This window comes from Sebastes umbrosus, chromosome 14 (genome assembly GCF_015220745.1).
Source record: "Sebastes umbrosus isolate fSebUmb1 chromosome 14, fSebUmb1.pri, whole genome shotgun sequence".
NCBI lineage: Eukaryota > Metazoa > Chordata > Actinopteri > Perciformes > Sebastidae > Sebastes > Sebastes umbrosus.
Genome location: NC_051282.1, coordinates 20,598,353 through 20,614,763, shown reverse-complemented (window position 1 = coordinate 20,614,763; position 16,411 = coordinate 20,598,353). Strand labels below are relative to the sequence as shown.

Sequence of the window (16,411 nt, the reverse complement as noted above, 5' to 3'; positions counted from 1 at the left end):
TACAACGTGTGCGCGCACCATCTACCCCCCAATAACAAAACAAGACTACAACTGTATATATTGACTTGTCCAAACATTGGAACATTTCTTACACACTTTAAAGCTCTATAGTTTTATTATAGAAAATATAAACATTATTTTTATATTCCACAGACTACACTTTTTATATTCAACACTGTAAAAAAAAACATTTTTTTTAAATTTTTTTTCATGAAATTTGACATTTTTTGTCTGTATTTAAAAATGACAGAATTTTTTTTTTTAAATTACATGTTTCATTTGTGATTTATATATAAATGGTCTTAGATTTACAGTATTTTTGTAATCACACTCGTTATTATCTGTATTTAAAGATAATTATTCTGTTTTTTAGAGGTTTATGACTCTATTTTAACAATTCATTTATTTTAGAAGAAAAGGATTTCATGGAATTCTAAAAATATTTCTTGTAAAAATACAGACTTTTTATGCTAAACTTCTGAGTTAATGTAAATTTGGGCTTTTGCAACGTAAAATTACATGTTTAATTTGTTATTTATATGTAAATGGTCTTAGATTTACGGTGTATCACTCTATTCTAACAATAAATATATGTTAAAAGTAAAATATTTCTTGTAAAATTACAGTAATAAAGGTTAATTATATAAAGATAATTACTGTTTGTTTTTTTACAGTTTATTTATGTTAATTAACGGACAGTATTTTTCCGTTTTTTAACAGACATTTTCTGGTGCCCCTGCTGCCGGAAAGTTTTCGTTATTTTACACTTTTTTTTACAGTGTATATATTGAATTGTTTGTGAGTTCAAGACCCAAACATTGGAACATTTCTTACACACTTTAAGCTCTATAGTTTTATAATAGAAAATATAAACATTATTTTTTTATGTTAACTTATACTCACAAACTCACTCCATTTAGCAGGCTCACCATAAGAGGACGCTAGGGAGCCTCCAAATGAGTGAAAACTGGATTATTTTTTTTTTTCTGCTCATTTTATTTTAGTGGAAGCAGATGATTTACTAAAAATCTGTCCTCTTGGAAAAGGAAACAACCACTTCAGTGTGCATTGTGCAATAAAATATTGGTAAAAAATTTGGGCTGTCAATCGATTAAAATATTTAATTGTGATTAATCACATGATTGTCCATGATTAATCGCAAATTATTCACACATTTGTATCTGTTAAAAATGTACCTTAAAGGGAGCTTTGTCAAGTATTTAATACTCTTATCAACATGGGAGTGGGCAAATATGCTTGCTTTCTGCAAATGTATGTATATATTTATCATTGGAAATCAATTTACAACACAAAACAATGACAGATATTGTCCAGAAACCCTCACAGGTACTGCATTTAGCATAGAATAATATGCTCAAATCATAACATGGCAAACTGCAGCCCAACAGGCAACAACAGCTGTCAGAGTGTCAGTGTGCTGACTTGACTATGACTTGCCCCAAACTGCATGTTATTATCATAAAGTGGGCATGTATGTAAAGGGGAGACTCTTGGGTACCCAGAGAACCCATTTTCATGCACATATCTTGAGGTCAGAAGTCAAGGGACCCCTTTGAAAATGGCCGTGCCCGTTTTTCCTTTCCAAAATTTAGCTTAAGTTTGGAGCGTTATATAGCCTCCTTCGTGACAAGCTAGTATAATTTATATTTATATATATATATATATATATATATATACAAACATTAAAAAGCATTTTAGGTCAATTTGTGATATTGGGCTATATAAATAAAATAATATTAAAATAAAATAATACTTGATCCTGGCTTCAGGTGGGCTACATCAATGACAGTCCTTGTGAGTCCTTGTTTCCAAGGTAATGTGTTGCAATGCAGGACAGTACAGAGAAAAAGACTCACCAGATATGTTTCATTATTTAACTGCTACTGTAGCTTTAAAGGTGGGAATCCTGCTCACGATCCACCTCAAATACTGTTTTCACCTACCAAACGTGCTAAGGAGAGTAGTAACGGTTAGTACAGAACACGCGCGTTGACACTCCTCTGTAATTTCACAGTATCACTCTTCATCAAAGATGCAAGGATGCTCTTCCTCCGTCCCACCTCCCTTCTTCTTAGGCATCGATTTGAAGACAACCAGCAGTGGGAGACAACAACATCACTACACAAAGTATGACCTGGACACCCCATAAAACTGAGCATCTGCTCACGCCTCTGAGGCCAAAATAAACTACAACAATGGTGCAACATCCAACTTCAGGCCAGCTCACATCATCAGACGAGACGTGGCCAGTAAGCTGGGATAATGCAGCCCCATTTATAACCCACTGAGGAGGCAAATCAAATCACAGGCAATTTGTATAAAAGGAGTCATGTGCAGCAGAGAGCGTGAGCTCAGCGTCTGTTCATAATTGTCAAATATGGCCAGAAAAATCAGAGCCAAAGCAAAGTCTTTACATCACACACAGACTTGATTCTACTGGGATCTTTATCCTTCATGTAAACGTTGCAAACAATACGGGAAATTCTTTCTGGTAAGCAGCAACGCCCACATGACACACAGCGGATTACTGTACACGGTACGTAGTTCGGGTATGTTTTGTCAGAGGGCGAGACAGTCTGAAAAAGTCTTATTCAAGGGTGTTCCTACATGGATGTTTTCACAGACCTTGCTGGTGATAAGTGGCTTAATCTGCAGCCAAAACACAGCCTCTCTAATCGCATTCAGTCCTATGATTGATAATGACTTGCAAGAATGTGAGTACTGCTGGAGCCCGGCTACTTCTCAAGGACGGGCGGGACATTGAGAGGGAGAGGTGAATGAAATCTTTGAATGTATGATGTGACAGAGGGGAAGAGTGAAAAGGGGATGGAAGATGGGACTGGGAAAGATCTCAGGCTCCCTTCTTTTCCTCTCTCGCTACTCCCTCCTTTCCCTCGTGATCTCTCTGGGTCATGTATTATGCATTCTCAGAAATAATTCAGCAAAAGTTCTGCTTTTAAAAGCCTCTGTGCCTGGGCCAGCTGTCTGACTTTAATGTGAGAAGTCTGACGGTCAGTCTCCAAACTTACACATTGGCTCTCCACATGGATTTAAACCGAGAGGGGGGTAAGTCAGACCAGTTCACATGAGTCCACGAGATGTGACCACAGTCTGCCTTGTGAAAGGGGCCTCTCATTGATCCACCCACAAATAATATTCAGCAAAGCACTACATTACTCGGTGAAAATATCAGGAATGATGGAAAGAGCAAAACATACTTTTAGTTCGTCTGAGGCTAAAAAGAGCTCAGCAAGTGAGAGAGAACATGAAATACAGAGCAGGCTGTTACAGCACTCTTGAGCCCTGAAAAGGCAAAGTCACTCTAAATAACACCCTTGTTGTTTTCCATTGAGGTTTGCTGTAGTTTCCTGTGGCAGGATGTCAGCCATGGCTATGTACAGTCAGGCACCGCTCCCTCCTGCAGCAGCAGCAGCTGTCAGGTTCAGACCAATGGATCTCCATCGCCGCCATACCTTCAGGCCTCTAACGGCCCCCTCCTCCCACCGGGGCCCATCAACAGAAGCCAGGCCATCTTATTGATGACAGCTGGCTATTGATCAAGTCTCCTAATCCCCGCTGGCAACAGGGGAATAGAAGCGAGGGTCACCCGGTCAAACGTTCAGGATTTATTACCACGCAAGGTTTTGTAGAAAAGCCATGTGTTTGTCGATTTGTTCTCTCACACCTATATTTCTCATTTACAGTGTCTACCATTGATATATATCTTTGGTGTCTACAGCATCTGTTATAGTTTCCTTTTTCTAACTTAAAGGAACAGTATGTACTATTTAGGGGGATCTATTGGCAGAAATGGAATATAATATTAATAAGTATGTTTTCTTTAGTGTATAATCACCTGAAAATAAGAATCGTTGTGTTTTCGCTACCTTAGAATGAGCCGTTTATATCTACATATAGGAAGCGGGTCTTCTTCAAGGAGCTGGTCGTCATGTTTCTACAGTAGCGTAGAATGGACAAACCAAACACTGTTAACTTTTCCTGTTTGGGCCGGAGACGAAAACTTTACTCGCTCTGGAGTTAACCCCCGACACAACACTCAGCCGCCGGGAAACAACTATTATATTATTTCTGCACAAACTGCAACTTCCACTGTACATTCACTTGATACAGTAGAAACTGCTTATAGTGATCACAGTTACAGTGATCAACCATTTATATGGATCAAAAAGCTTGGGACAGAATCATTCCTATACAAATGCTGATTAAATAATTTGCTTATTATATGCTTATAGTAATCAAATAGTCCGCTTATAGTGTTAATATTGGGTCTTTTCATACATGACAACATATGGTAAAACATTTTAAAACTACATTAGACTAATAGTTGAATTTTTGTTTTGTTTTTTACTTTACTTCCTTGATACTTTGCCTCACGGACCGTCTGCTTTCCGGCTGGATAACTGTGCTACGTGCACATTGATATAGTGATGGGAAAAGGAAAGTCATTGTCTGTTTCATTACTTTGTATTCATGTAATAAATATACAAATGTCAATTAGATGGCAATCTGCATTAGAAATGATGCACAAAAAACAACAATTTGGTTATAATAATCATCCGCTTAAAGTGATCAATGTGACCTGGACAGACATGATCATTATAAGCGGTTTACACTGTATTCTCAAAGCTAAACTAACTCTTTCTTCTGCTCCGCTCGCTCACTTGTTCACTCACAGATATTCACCGCCGCTCTCTCGCTTCACCACTCACTTCCAATGTACACACACACTCTACGCACTGGCTCTGCTCCAAATGATCTACACTACTCTTACAACAGCTATCACTAGATAGGGCCATTCGCGTTTTCACGTCGACCACCATAGTTGTCTTATACACACTTGGAGAGGTTGCAATCTGCAGCCTCACTGCTAGATGTAGCCTGATCTTACACACTGGACCTTTAAAAGGAAGATAGTACCCTCTGTGGTAGAGGTAAATAAACGGCAAAATGTTACCAGCAGAAACACTTCTTCATTTTGAAAGAGCAACGACCAACGAGGAAACTCAAACACTCGACAACCAAAGGTGTAACTTCATCACTCAGCAACTTCATTGCTCACTCACCCGGCTTTGCTGCGGTCCAGCCAAAAATCAGCCAGAAATGTTGTGGTCCTGGTACTCTGTGCTTACAATCCCTTGGAGAGCAGGGAAAGCCTCTTCACACTAGAGAAGATGAAAAAGACGAAAAAGCAGAAATGGCTGATGAATGTTTTTTGTATCAGACTGAATTGTTTTGGAAGACATTAGAAAAGGGAGGAAAAAAAGGAAAAAACACTTTGAAAAAATCAGCCAGAGATTTTCATGGTCCTGGTACTCTGTGCTGACCCTTGAACATCATCCAGCAAGCTCCCCAAGCCCAGGCCCGGCCCTCAACCCCTCACCCTAACTCTGCTGCCCTTGGACATCCTCCAGCATGCTCCCCAGGCCCCCAAGCCCTCACCCAACGCCCCTAACACTGTCTCTCCAGCCCTGGACCAGCCTCCAGCAAGCTCCACAGGCCCAGGCCTGGCCCACAAGCCCTCAACCTAACACACAGGGGGCCCAGATGGGATTAGTGTTGGTTTGCCCACACTGCCCACAGTAAACCCACACCCACAGTGGCACGGGCATGTTTGCTGGTGTATTGGGACAAAAATAAAACCACATGAACGAGAATCCACATCCCACAAACACATTTATAGTGTGTGAATTGTACATCTGAATGATGATATCTATAGAGGAAGCTCCTGCTGCTCACAGCCGGCGAGCAGAGGGTGCGTCTTCCTGAGCTTTGCCATCGCACTTCCTGTGCCTGCCTGCCCATGTGATCATCTGTCCATCAAGAACCTTGCATGAAATCTTTCCCACAAAGGCTTTTTATCTTGTGTAGTTTTTAATTCTGCATTTATAGTCACTCTTTAAAGGCACAATCCATGATCTAAACAAAAAGATACCCCCAACACCATGAATGAAAACACAAAATATGAACGTTCTATTAAAGTGACCTGTAAGGCCTCCTATACAATACAGGGACGAAGATGTGGCAAATGTTTCATGATGTAAAAGATTTGTTCCCATTGCTTGGGCAGGAAAACAGGCCTGTATTGAATCATGTTTTTATAAAGACACAAATTACATATATAATTCAAACTTATAATAAATAAATCTGAGATTTCGAGAATAAAGTCATAATATTACAAAAATAAAGTCATAGGTTTACGAAAAAAAGTGGTAATATGAGAATTAAGTCAGAAGTTTACGAGAAAAAGTCGTAGTATTATGATAATAAAGTCATAAGTTTAAGAGAAATAAAGTCATAATATTATAAAGTAGTAATTTTACGTGTTATTTTAGCAGTTGAGCAGCGTGCTGCCTGTGTGAAAATGAGGAACGTGGAGCATCGTGTGACGTTATACTTCTTCTTCTTCATGGTTTATTTAATAGGGACCAATACAATGTACATAGACAACTTAAAAACAGCCATCTGATGCAAGTATCATAGTGCTTATAGCGGAGGCTAATTTGCAACACCTGTCCCTAGATACATATGCATACTTTAGTAAAGGTTTCACAAATAACTAAATACTTCATCTTTTGGCACATAAAGCACCTCATTATCATAAATATCAGGACCTTGAAAAGATTGTGCATGAAACTGCTTTTATTCTGAAAAAAGAGCCACACAGACCTGGGGGAAATTGACTCTTTTGTGGAGGAGGAAATTACTTTATTTATTGTAATATTAAGACTTTTTTCTCATAAAGTTATGACTTTATTCTTGAAATGTATGACTTCAATGTGGCCCTAATACTCCGTCGTAGACTAGACCCCAAGTGTGTAGATTTCAGGTGGAGAAGTGACAATAGCATATACAGTAGGACAGGGTTTACATGGGTTGCATGATAAGGTTAGACATTTAAGTGAATTATTAGAGCAGAAAGCCAAAATTTTGTTTACAAATATAAATAAATATAAAATAAATAAATCGGGTATTTCAGGGAGGATATGGTTGGCTGGTCACACCTGTCCGTATTGGCTGGATACCAGTAATGAGCAGTGAAAGGAGAAGACTTAACAAGCAGGATGCCAGACTACTCTGCCATCTTTACTGTACTTTGAGGAATTGCAATTAATTCACTTTATACCACATTATATTTTAACCTTAAACATGCGGTATATTTGAGCAGACAGCTTTTTGCTCTCAATCAATTACATACCTCTTTTTGAGTAAATCACTGTGATTTCACCCCACACCCAGTCAGTACAGTTCATAACTCCCTGTCTGATCCATTGGACTTTACTGACACCTGGTGGTGATACGGCTTAGATGAGCCAGAATAAAGAACCAAATACCCTTATCTACTGGAGAGATCATCTTTTTAGCTCGTTGACTTCACTTGAGAGTCTCTAAATTGTATGAATAGTGCAAACATGCTGGCCATATCTATGTCTGCTAGAGTTATTCTAGAGCTTGGTGGTAGATGTCCATGTCTCCCAAAAAGAATGCCAAAGGCTTCATTTTACCAGAAATACTTTTTAAGACCCTGAGACCCACAATCGAAGGAAGGAGAACAAGATGGAGACCTCTAACCTAGCTGGTAATGAGGTTATTGTCCTCTAAAACATAGCTGCTACCTCAGCAGAGCCTTCAGATATGACAGGGGTCAGCAACCTTTACTATCAAAAGAGCCATTTTAGGCAAAAAATAAAAATAAAAAAATCTGTCTGGAGCCGCAAAACATTTGAGCATTGTGATAGTAACACAGTTTATAGTCTAAGTATATAGTATATAAGTCTAATACAGTGAGGGCCAAAGTGCAAATGTACGACGAAGTATTAGGGCCACATTGAGGGAAAAAACATCTGAGATTTCCAGAATAAAGTCATAATATTACGAGAATAAAGTCATATCTTAACAAGAAAAAAAGTCATAATATTACGAGAATAAAGTCATAACTTTATGGCGAACCAAAATCGTGATAATACGATAATAAAGTCAAAATATTACGAGAATAAAGTCATATCTTAACAAGAAAAAAAGTCATAATATTACGAGAATAAAGTCATAATATTACGAGAATAAAGTCATATCTTAACAAGAAAAAAAGTCATAATATTACGAGAATAAAGTCATAATATTACGAGAATAAAGTCATATCTTAACAAGAAAAAAAGTCATAATATTACGAGAATAAAGTCATAACTTTACGAGCGAAAAAAAATAATAATATTACAAGAATAAAGTCAGAACTTTACGAGCGAAAAAAAGTCGTAATATAACGAGAATAAAGTCATAACTTTAGGAGAAAAAAGAAAATGACACGTAAAATTACTAATTCATAATATTATGAATTTATTCTCATAATGCTACGACTTTTTTCTCGTAAACCTACGACTTTATTCTCGTTATATTATGACTTTATTCTATTCTATATCTCAGATTTATTATTTTTTCCTCAATATGGCCCTAATACTCTGTCGTACCGTCGCACCACAGACCTACAACAATGACAAATAAAAATGAAAATGTAAACAAAAAACAGTTATTCATTTACATTTTTATAAATCCACAGGGATCCACTGGAGAGGAGCTAAAGAGCTGCAGGTTGTAGACCCCTGGGACAGGAGGACTTTATTAGCCTTGAACCTGAGCAGCTGAAGGTCACCAGTTAACACGGTCACTCATTAAACCGAAACACCGGCGGCATAGCAACGAACACTAGATAAGGACATACCGGTTAGCAACATTTTCATCTTGTTTACCCACATAACAGGAAGAATCTCGGCTAAAAGCTCATGATAAACATTTTTTTACCAAAAATGAAATACTAAACAATTTTCTAAATAAGCAAAACAACCAAAACGGCTAACGGTTCATGCTAACAGTTCCTGCTAACGGTAGAGGTGCTAACGTTAGCCAGTTAGCTACTTCATGCTAGCAGCACAAACTCCACAGATTCAAACGGTCTGTCTTGTCACTCTATGAACAAAACTCACTGAACCAGCAGCCAAAGAAAAATATAAACTTAATTTTATGCAGCCATAAACAATAAATTGTCTTACCTCTGCTGTTTTGTGATCAAAAAGTTGTTTCCGAGGACAAAATGAACCGGTAGCTGAATGCTCGCGATATCAGGAGATCATAATGTCTCCATCTAGACCAGGGGTCGCTAAGCAACCTGCGTCTCCAGAGCCACACGTGGCTCTTCAGGTCCTCTCCAGTGGCTCCCTGTGGATTGTTAAAAATGGAAATTAAAAACTGTTTGTTGTTTACATTTTCAATTTTATTTATCACTGTTGTAGGACGGAATATTAGGGCCACATTGCAGAATTTTTTTTTGAGAAGTTTTGAGAATAAAGTCTTAATATTACGAGAAAAAAGTAATAATATGAGAATAAAGTCAGTCTAAGAGAAAAAGGTCGTAGTATTATGAGAATAAAGTCATAATATTATAAAGTAATAATTTTGCGTGTTATTTTCTTTTTTTCTGGTAAAGTTATGACTTTATTCTCGTAATATTACGACTTTATTTTCGAAATCTAATAATAATAATAATAATACATTTAATTTAGTGGCGCCTTTCTGGACACCCAAGGATACCTTACAAGAATCAATTTGAACATAGACAGATAAAAACAAATAAAAACTGCAGGACATGACAGAGACATATTTGTACAGACACGTATGATTAACTGATGGGTACTAGAGAGTAGGCCAGTGAAATCTCAGATTTTTTTCCCTCAATGTTGCTTTAATACTCTGTAGTACATTTGCACTTTGGCCATCACTGCATTAGACTTATATACTATATACTTAGACTATAAACTGTGTTACCTTCATCACAATGCTCAAATGTTTTGCGGCTACAGACAGATTCTTTTTTTTATTTTATTTTTTGCCTAAAATGGCTATTTTGATAGTAAAGGTTGCTGACCCCTGCTCTAGTGGATAAATCGGGGTACTGCACTCATCCTGAGCTGGTCAAATAATGAACCACTGGGTTATGGTCTTCTTTGAATGGGAACATGTATAGAGATCTGATTGATTGATTTTTCAAAACAAACAACAACAAACAGTTTTATTTAGATGGAATCAAAATTTATAGTGACATTGAAAATGAAATTAAATGAGTTTTATAGTTACCTGAGAAAATCTAAAATGGAACAGATGGTACCCAAATGGTCAATTTGGAGATTCCGCCTTAACATGCCTCTACTAAACCCTCTCCAGCTTTGCTCTGTTTCAATTTATTAGCATCCGTCCGTGCTGAGGTAAATGTTCAGATGTTGTGATATGGTTTTGCTAGAGGTTTTGAGTCCATGCTCCGTACGGTGGTCTGTGCAGGACTTGCACTATCCAACCTCCGGTTCCCAAGCCTGCAGTCCTTATACAGACTGAGCAACTGTGGATCAACCAACTTACATCCAAAGAGAAAGAAATGTACATCAAACACTGCAATCTTTAACAAAATCAAAAGTAACCTTAGATTAACTGTACAATATGAAGGGTCTAGAAACTGAGAAAAAGATTATCTAACACTATCAAACACAAACTCCACACAGAAGGGCCACAAGCTGGGTTTGAAACTGTGGTAATGCAAATGAGCCATTTTTTTTTTTTAAATAATGTAATTTTGATATAAACATACACTGATAAATCCACTCTATAAAGTACATTATTTTAAGACCCACTGCAGCAGGAGAAGCTTCAGGTGCAAACCACAGTGCTCATGCTACACGTCTGTTAAAAAGCCCTTGTAATGGATGCAGGTTTAGTATCCAAGCAACAACCCACCACTGACCTCTAGAAGCCCTTCACACTGGATTACAATCACTGACCTGAAGCCTTTGACATAATAGCCTGCAGATCATGTATAAATAATGGAGAAACGACAGGCATGCAGTACATAATCAACCATAATAATTAGTTTTTCTCTTCAGGAAGCAGCCAATGAATTTCTGAAGGTATAATTACCTGATAATGAAAATCATTTAAGTGGTCACATTTTATTGAATTCCACGCAAATTAGATTTTCTTATCATCTTTCCAAGGCATTACACCAGGCAGGTGATTAACATTTAAGCTTCAAATACACTCATTAAAAAAAAAAATGTTGTTTTTTTATATCCACCAGATGGCAGAATTGAGCTTCTTCACAGGGCAGTGCATTTTAATAATGTGGTAAAACACAAGTATGCATATAATCAAACTATTATTATCTTTCCAGCAGGCTTCCTGTACTTACCCTCTCGTATGTCCAGATTTTAGGTTGCTCATGCACCATTTACTACATAACAAGTTTAACATCGCCTCCATTTACTAAGACCAAATATACCAAACTAGATTTCTTTTATCACATTAGTTTACATTCAGTTTAGTGCAGTGTGAAAACAAACTTGAATCCTCAATGCTCCAGTTTGTGAAAGATACATTGTGCAAAGTCTCAAATGTCAGAGGTTTCCGTCTGCCCATGAACATAATATGTCTTTGCAATACTTTAAATGAACAACTTTGCACAATGTTCATTTAGAAGGATCGATCCATAGATATATCTACCTTCATTGTCTACCTTTTATGAACTATCTGCAGTTGATATTCATATTGTACTGAAAGGATAGGAAACAAGTGACTGACAGAACTGGAGAACAACCTAAACAACAATGTAGAGCTACAAAGAAGAAAAGAAAAAAGGTTGAAATTCTCTGATTCCAGCTTCTTAAATGTGAATTATTTTCTGGTTTCTTTTCTCCTCTATGACAGTAAACTGAATATCTTTGACAATGAAAATAATTGTTAGTTGCAGCCCTACAACAATGGCATGCTTAAAATAGTCTGCAGTGATGAAAAGTCTGGGGAAATGTTCCTTTAAGGTAAAACTATCAACATGGTAATTTTATGTAATTGCGAAATGAGAGACTTTCTCGTGTGAAACGCCTGTAAAACACATTTCCTTCCACCCAAAGCCGCACGTTTTTACCATATTTTATCATACAGAAAACCTAAAACAGTGCATCGGTAAGAGCAATAGTTTGTTGTTATAAGTTTAAACACAAAATCCTTTTGTCCTCGACTGTAGAGAAACTAGTTTCACATGTTGCAGTGTATTAATAAAACAGCAGTGTACAGTAGCAATACTGACTCTGCACATTCCTGTTGAATCCACGTGAGCTTCTGGAGTGCCACTCATCTGCTTGGGGATTAAATCGATTGGTGTTGACTGCACATGTAACAAAAAATAGCATTTATTTTGTAGTGACATCAAAATCTTCTGTACTTCTACAGGTTCAGTTAAAATTATTTATAAAACTTTATTTTCCTCTTTTCAACTCAACAGCTGTTTCTCTTGGAAAACCTCCAAGTGATAAACCCAAACCACAAACATGGTACATACATCGAACAGCACACAGCGCCATCTACATCATCATCATCATCATCATCATCATCATCAAAAAATAAAAATACACAGTCTACAGTGGAACAAAGCTGTAAAAATGATGAGAATACTGGTAATAAAGGATAATATCACAAGACTGCTCGAGATGTCAAACAACAGGAAAGAAAGCAAGGTACAAAACAAATGTTTGAGGAAGAAATGAAAAGATAGACGAGGGAATATGTTTAATACTGTAAAGTCTGTCGGACAAACACAAAAGTACATCATAAATTCTTCTGATTTTCCAGTTGCTGTGTCCTTTTTTCAAACAGGTGCTTCCGGTGAAAGTTTCTGCTCAGGCTGAGGAGGTATTTGTATCCTCGACAGGGTCATGCAAAGGGGTTGTACATTCAACAGGGGGAGTGCCAGAGAAACAATAATAAAATAGAATTATGATAGAGAAAATAAATTCATATATTCTTGTATACATTGATGGTTTTCTATTTGGCTTTTGCATCAGCTAAGCTAAGCGATTCATTCCTGAGGTGCAAGGCTGTTGACACATTTTCTATTCAGCGTTGTGTGTGTCAGAGGAGGGAGTGGGGGTAATAGACTCAACATTTTCTAGTAGACTTATTTATCTTTTATAAACTAATATTGACCAAAAAACAAAAGCCAGACAAACATGACACTACATCCTTGAGTTCTATATGTGGCCCAGCGGCTGTGCAAGCATTCAAAGCCTGCATCTATTTATCTACTTGCAACTTCAGCTGCTGGCGCGGTCATGTTGTCTTGACACGGGGACAAGTGGACGGAAAAGTCCAAAGGGAGCCGGATATTCAGGACCAGACATGTGACACGTCACGCCTCTAGACTTCATCAGATGAGTTGGGGACGGCGAGGAGATCTTCTTCACACATATATAACACAAAATCACAACAACACAACCCAACGGCCGTACCTACTGGTGTGAACGTGGTGCAGAAACAACAACAGAACTGTCAGTAGAATGATGCGAGGTAGCATTGATGAGGGGAAACAGAGGGACCTGAGAGGACAAGCAGGCAGGCAGTGCTGGGTAAATGCTTAGATTTGCATGTCTGTGTACAAACAGAAGCTCTGTGAGAGCGAGGTGAGGTGCATGAAGCGCCCTCCTGGGTTGCAGCTGGTGAACAAATACATCGTACACTTGTGTACCGCGTGCTGATGTGTCAGTTGCAGAAAGCAAAGCGAGTCACTCTGCCTTTAGGTTAGTGTATGTGGATTCAAAAGAACTGACTTGTAACTGCAGAGAAAATGACTCTGGTTATGTTGTTAAAGCAAAAGCAAAACTCTTCAATAAGATTATTTTTTTGTCAAAGGGCAAGTTCAATGTCACTATCAAAATACTGATAACTCATTTACAAAGCAGAAAATATCAAAATAGAAACATTCAACTGTTAAAATGACTTCATACAGTAGCATTTTTTCTTTTAAATCTGTTCAAAATCAATTGGAAATGCATGCACAATGTGAATGAGCATCACCTTTTTTTTTCCACAATACTGTAACATTGTAGGTTTTGCTTTATACCTAAACACTTATGGACACAAATAAAACTAAGAGAAGTCACCGACATGCATGCTCTCATGCTGAACAGAAAAATCACAACCATTATTAACATTTCACATTATAGCTATCTGAAAATAAAAAGAGAAATGAATGGAATTAAACCATGAGAAATGTCAATGCGAGTGGGGCAAGTTGGGAGGCAGGGTTTGTTTGGTGTTGTCGCGGGTTAAAACGGTCAAGGGTCAGGACTGTTGGCCGCCCCACTGGCTCTCTACGGGCCGCCGGAGGAGCTCCTCTACGTGCCTCGCCACGTCCATGGTGTCGTCCAGGTCGAACTCCCCGTCCGCGTCCAACATAGAGTCACTCCTGCCACGGGACACAGAGTGGAGCCAAACCACACTCAGACAAGCTGGCAGCACATCACCAAAAAACAAAAACCCAGCAGGAGCAACAAAACACTCTTTACTCTCATAAAAAAGGCACTTTCAGACAGAGCATATGTTCAAAGGAGTTGTTGACTCACATAGGTGGGTATATGCCGTAGGTGTGAGGGTGATTGATGGGTGCTGGGGAGGCGCCGTGATCCATATAGGTTGGATTCCCACTTGCTGGGTCTGGATTGGTTGTAGTAAACCTGCACGCACACACACACACACACACAAACACACAAGATAAAAGCCTATGAGTCTATTCAGCAGTTGCCTAAGCAACTACCCTCAGCGTGTTTTCCAGGCCTCGCTGCATCATTATGGTCATTCTCTGTGCTGCGGGTGAACCAACCGTGGAGACAGGCGGGGAGCGGGGCTCGCTAACTAACAAGCCTAACTCTAATGATGAGAGGAAGACAAGCTCGCTCAGGAACCCTGGCCATCCTTAATTGGCCTCCTCCAACTGTAACAGCTAACTAATAGCTGATCTGAATTCAGGGTCCAATATTTGGTGATTAACTCTAAATGTTGCCACAGAGGAAAAACTGGTGGGTGGACGGCAGGGAAGGAAGGAAAGGAGAAGAGGAGAGCAGGTATGGAAGAAGAGGAAGCTCGGTACTTACTCGGGCACCACTTGTTTAATTTGCGGTTTCACGTAGCCGTCCACTGCTTTAGCTTTAAAACAAACAAGCACAGAGAGAGAGAGAGAGAGAGAATGAAGGCTCAGTGCAGTCGTCATACAGCAATCAATACATCCACAGTTCACTGGACATGATTTGAAGCTGTGATGTTCAATTTAGAAAGTGAAACAGTGCAAACAGGAGGTTGCTTACAGAGTGGAGGGGTGTAATATTTGGAGAAAACCTCATCCTTGGGTCTGTCGGGGTAGAGGAACAGGAGGTGATTGAGATCGCTGATGCGGTCAGCCAGAGAGCGAATGGAGAAGTCTTTGGTTGTGTAGGGCATGAGGTTCCACACCATTCTCTCACCTGGACAAACACAGAAAGCACCCACATCAGTCTTTCTCCACAACATTTTAATTTCAGTATTTTTACAGAGTCGTTTTTACTTGAATAATCTAAAAACTACATCACTATCAATCAGTCAATCAATCAATCAAACTATATCTGTATAGCATCTTTCATACAGGTTACAGCCGTTCAAAGTGCCTCACAGATGACTGACAAGCCAAAAATAAGACAGAACAAGTGTGGACCGTGAAAACAACGGAACATACAAAACAATTCAGCAATTTAAGAATTTGATCATTTGAGATCAATGCATGCGAAAAAATGAAATAATAAATGCAATAATAAATAAATAAATGTAATAAAATAGAATTAAATGCTATAATAACAGTAATAGTAGTAAAACAGTGTTAAGTAAAAACTAGATTCATAAAATAACAACAAAATAGAATTATACAACCTAAATACAATAAAATAAGTGATTAATAAAATAAAAAAATAGAATACAATTTTACAACTTAAATACAATAAAATAAGTGATTAATGAAATAATAATAAAATTGAATAAAATTATATATATGAAATACAATAAAATAAGTGGTTATTAAAAAATAAAATAAAATACAATATTACAATTTATATACAATAAAATAAGTGATTAATAAAATAATAAAATAGAATAAAGTTATACAACTTAAATACAATAAAATTAGTGATTAATAAAATAACAATAAAATAGGATAAAATTATACAAATGAAATACAATAAGCTGAGTGAATAAAATAATAACCATTCTTAATCAAAGGCCTGGCTGAATAGGTAGGTTTTAAGCTTACGTTTGAATCAGAAGTTGCAATTATGTTGACACATGACAGATGACTGGAGCCTTAAAATGTATCTGTCTTTCCTGACCTGGTTCATGCAAATTTTTGAAGGTTTGGATATGATGCAATCTCACATTTGGGGTTGTAACTGTCATCGTCACAGATGGCTGCCAAGCTTCAAGAAGGAAGGTCTTACCTTATATGAGCCTGTCTGAGGTTTGGTTTCATTTCAGCATGCCTCTA

General features: G+C 37.8%; 1 protein-coding gene across 3 annotated transcripts in view; it reads right to left on the bottom strand.

Moving 5' to 3' along the window:
* Positions 1-12,247: 12,247 nt before the first annotated feature.
* The window catches only part of stat5a (signal transducer and activator of transcription 5a), a 67,811-nt gene continuing 63,647 nt past the window's right edge, over positions 12,248-16,411 (bottom strand). For 2 of the 3 annotated variants that reach the window (XM_037792844.1, XM_037792845.1), the window contains 4 exons: positions 15,210-15,365; positions 15,000-15,051; positions 14,472-14,582; positions 12,248-14,314 (listed from right to left, as the gene is read on the bottom strand). In XM_037792844.1, the coding sequence (XP_037648772.1) occupies positions 14,191-14,314; positions 14,472-14,582; positions 15,000-15,051; positions 15,210-15,365 (443 nt within the window). In that variant the 3' untranslated portion in view covers positions 12,248-14,190. Of the gene's footprint in view, positions 14,358-14,471; positions 14,583-14,999; positions 15,052-15,209; positions 15,366-16,411 lie in introns of all 3 variants that reach the window. The other variant, XM_037792846.1, reaches the window with a different exon arrangement.